The 474-nt window shown below is 38.6% G+C and overlaps 1 protein-coding gene across 1 annotated transcript in view; it reads right to left on the minus strand.

Annotated features, from left to right (window-relative positions):
- Positions 1 to 351: 351 nt before the first annotated feature.
- LOC104164613 (GATA-binding factor 3) overlaps positions 352 to 474 on the minus strand; it is a gene marked incomplete at its 5' end in the record, with an annotated part of 12,281 nt that continues 12,158 nt past the window's right edge. The window contains one exon of the mRNA XM_009703992.1: positions 352 to 474. This exon is cut by the window's right edge and continues 186 nt beyond it. Coding sequence (XP_009702294.1) covers positions 352 to 474 — 123 coding nt within the window.

Consider the following 474-nt stretch of genomic DNA (forward strand, 5'->3'; position numbering starts at 1 on the left):
CTGAATGGCTTATTCACAAATGGTATCCAGATTCAGTGGGTAAGAATACATAGACGCCATAGTGAGTTCCTTTAAAAAGTGGCAAACATCACTTTTTTAAAACTTTTTTTTTTACTTTTTTCTCTTTTTTTCTTTTTTTTTCCTTTTTTTGTGCTTTTTGTAGTTTTTTTCTGTGGGTTTTTTTTTTCTCTCTTACGCCTTCAAATAACTTTTTTTTTTTTTTTTAAATTCTTTTTTCCCCCTCCCATTTGATTCGGGATGTCAGACCCATAACCACACGCCTGCAAAAATGCAAGTATATAAAGTAAATCTCATTTTGAGACCGTAAGCATTCAGCAGGGGAGTCTCTCGCTAACCCATGGCAGTGACCATACTGGAAGGATGGTGAGGTCCGAAGGAGAGGCTGGATGGAGGATGCATCGGTGTCGGTGTAGTCAGCATGTGGCTGGAGTGACTGAAAGGTGAAATGTGGCT

This window comes from Cariama cristata, unplaced genomic scaffold (genome assembly GCF_000690535.1).
Source record: "Cariama cristata isolate BGI_N322 unplaced genomic scaffold, ASM69053v1 scaffold16937, whole genome shotgun sequence".
Lineage (NCBI taxonomy): Eukaryota > Metazoa > Chordata > Aves > Cariamiformes > Cariamidae > Cariama > Cariama cristata.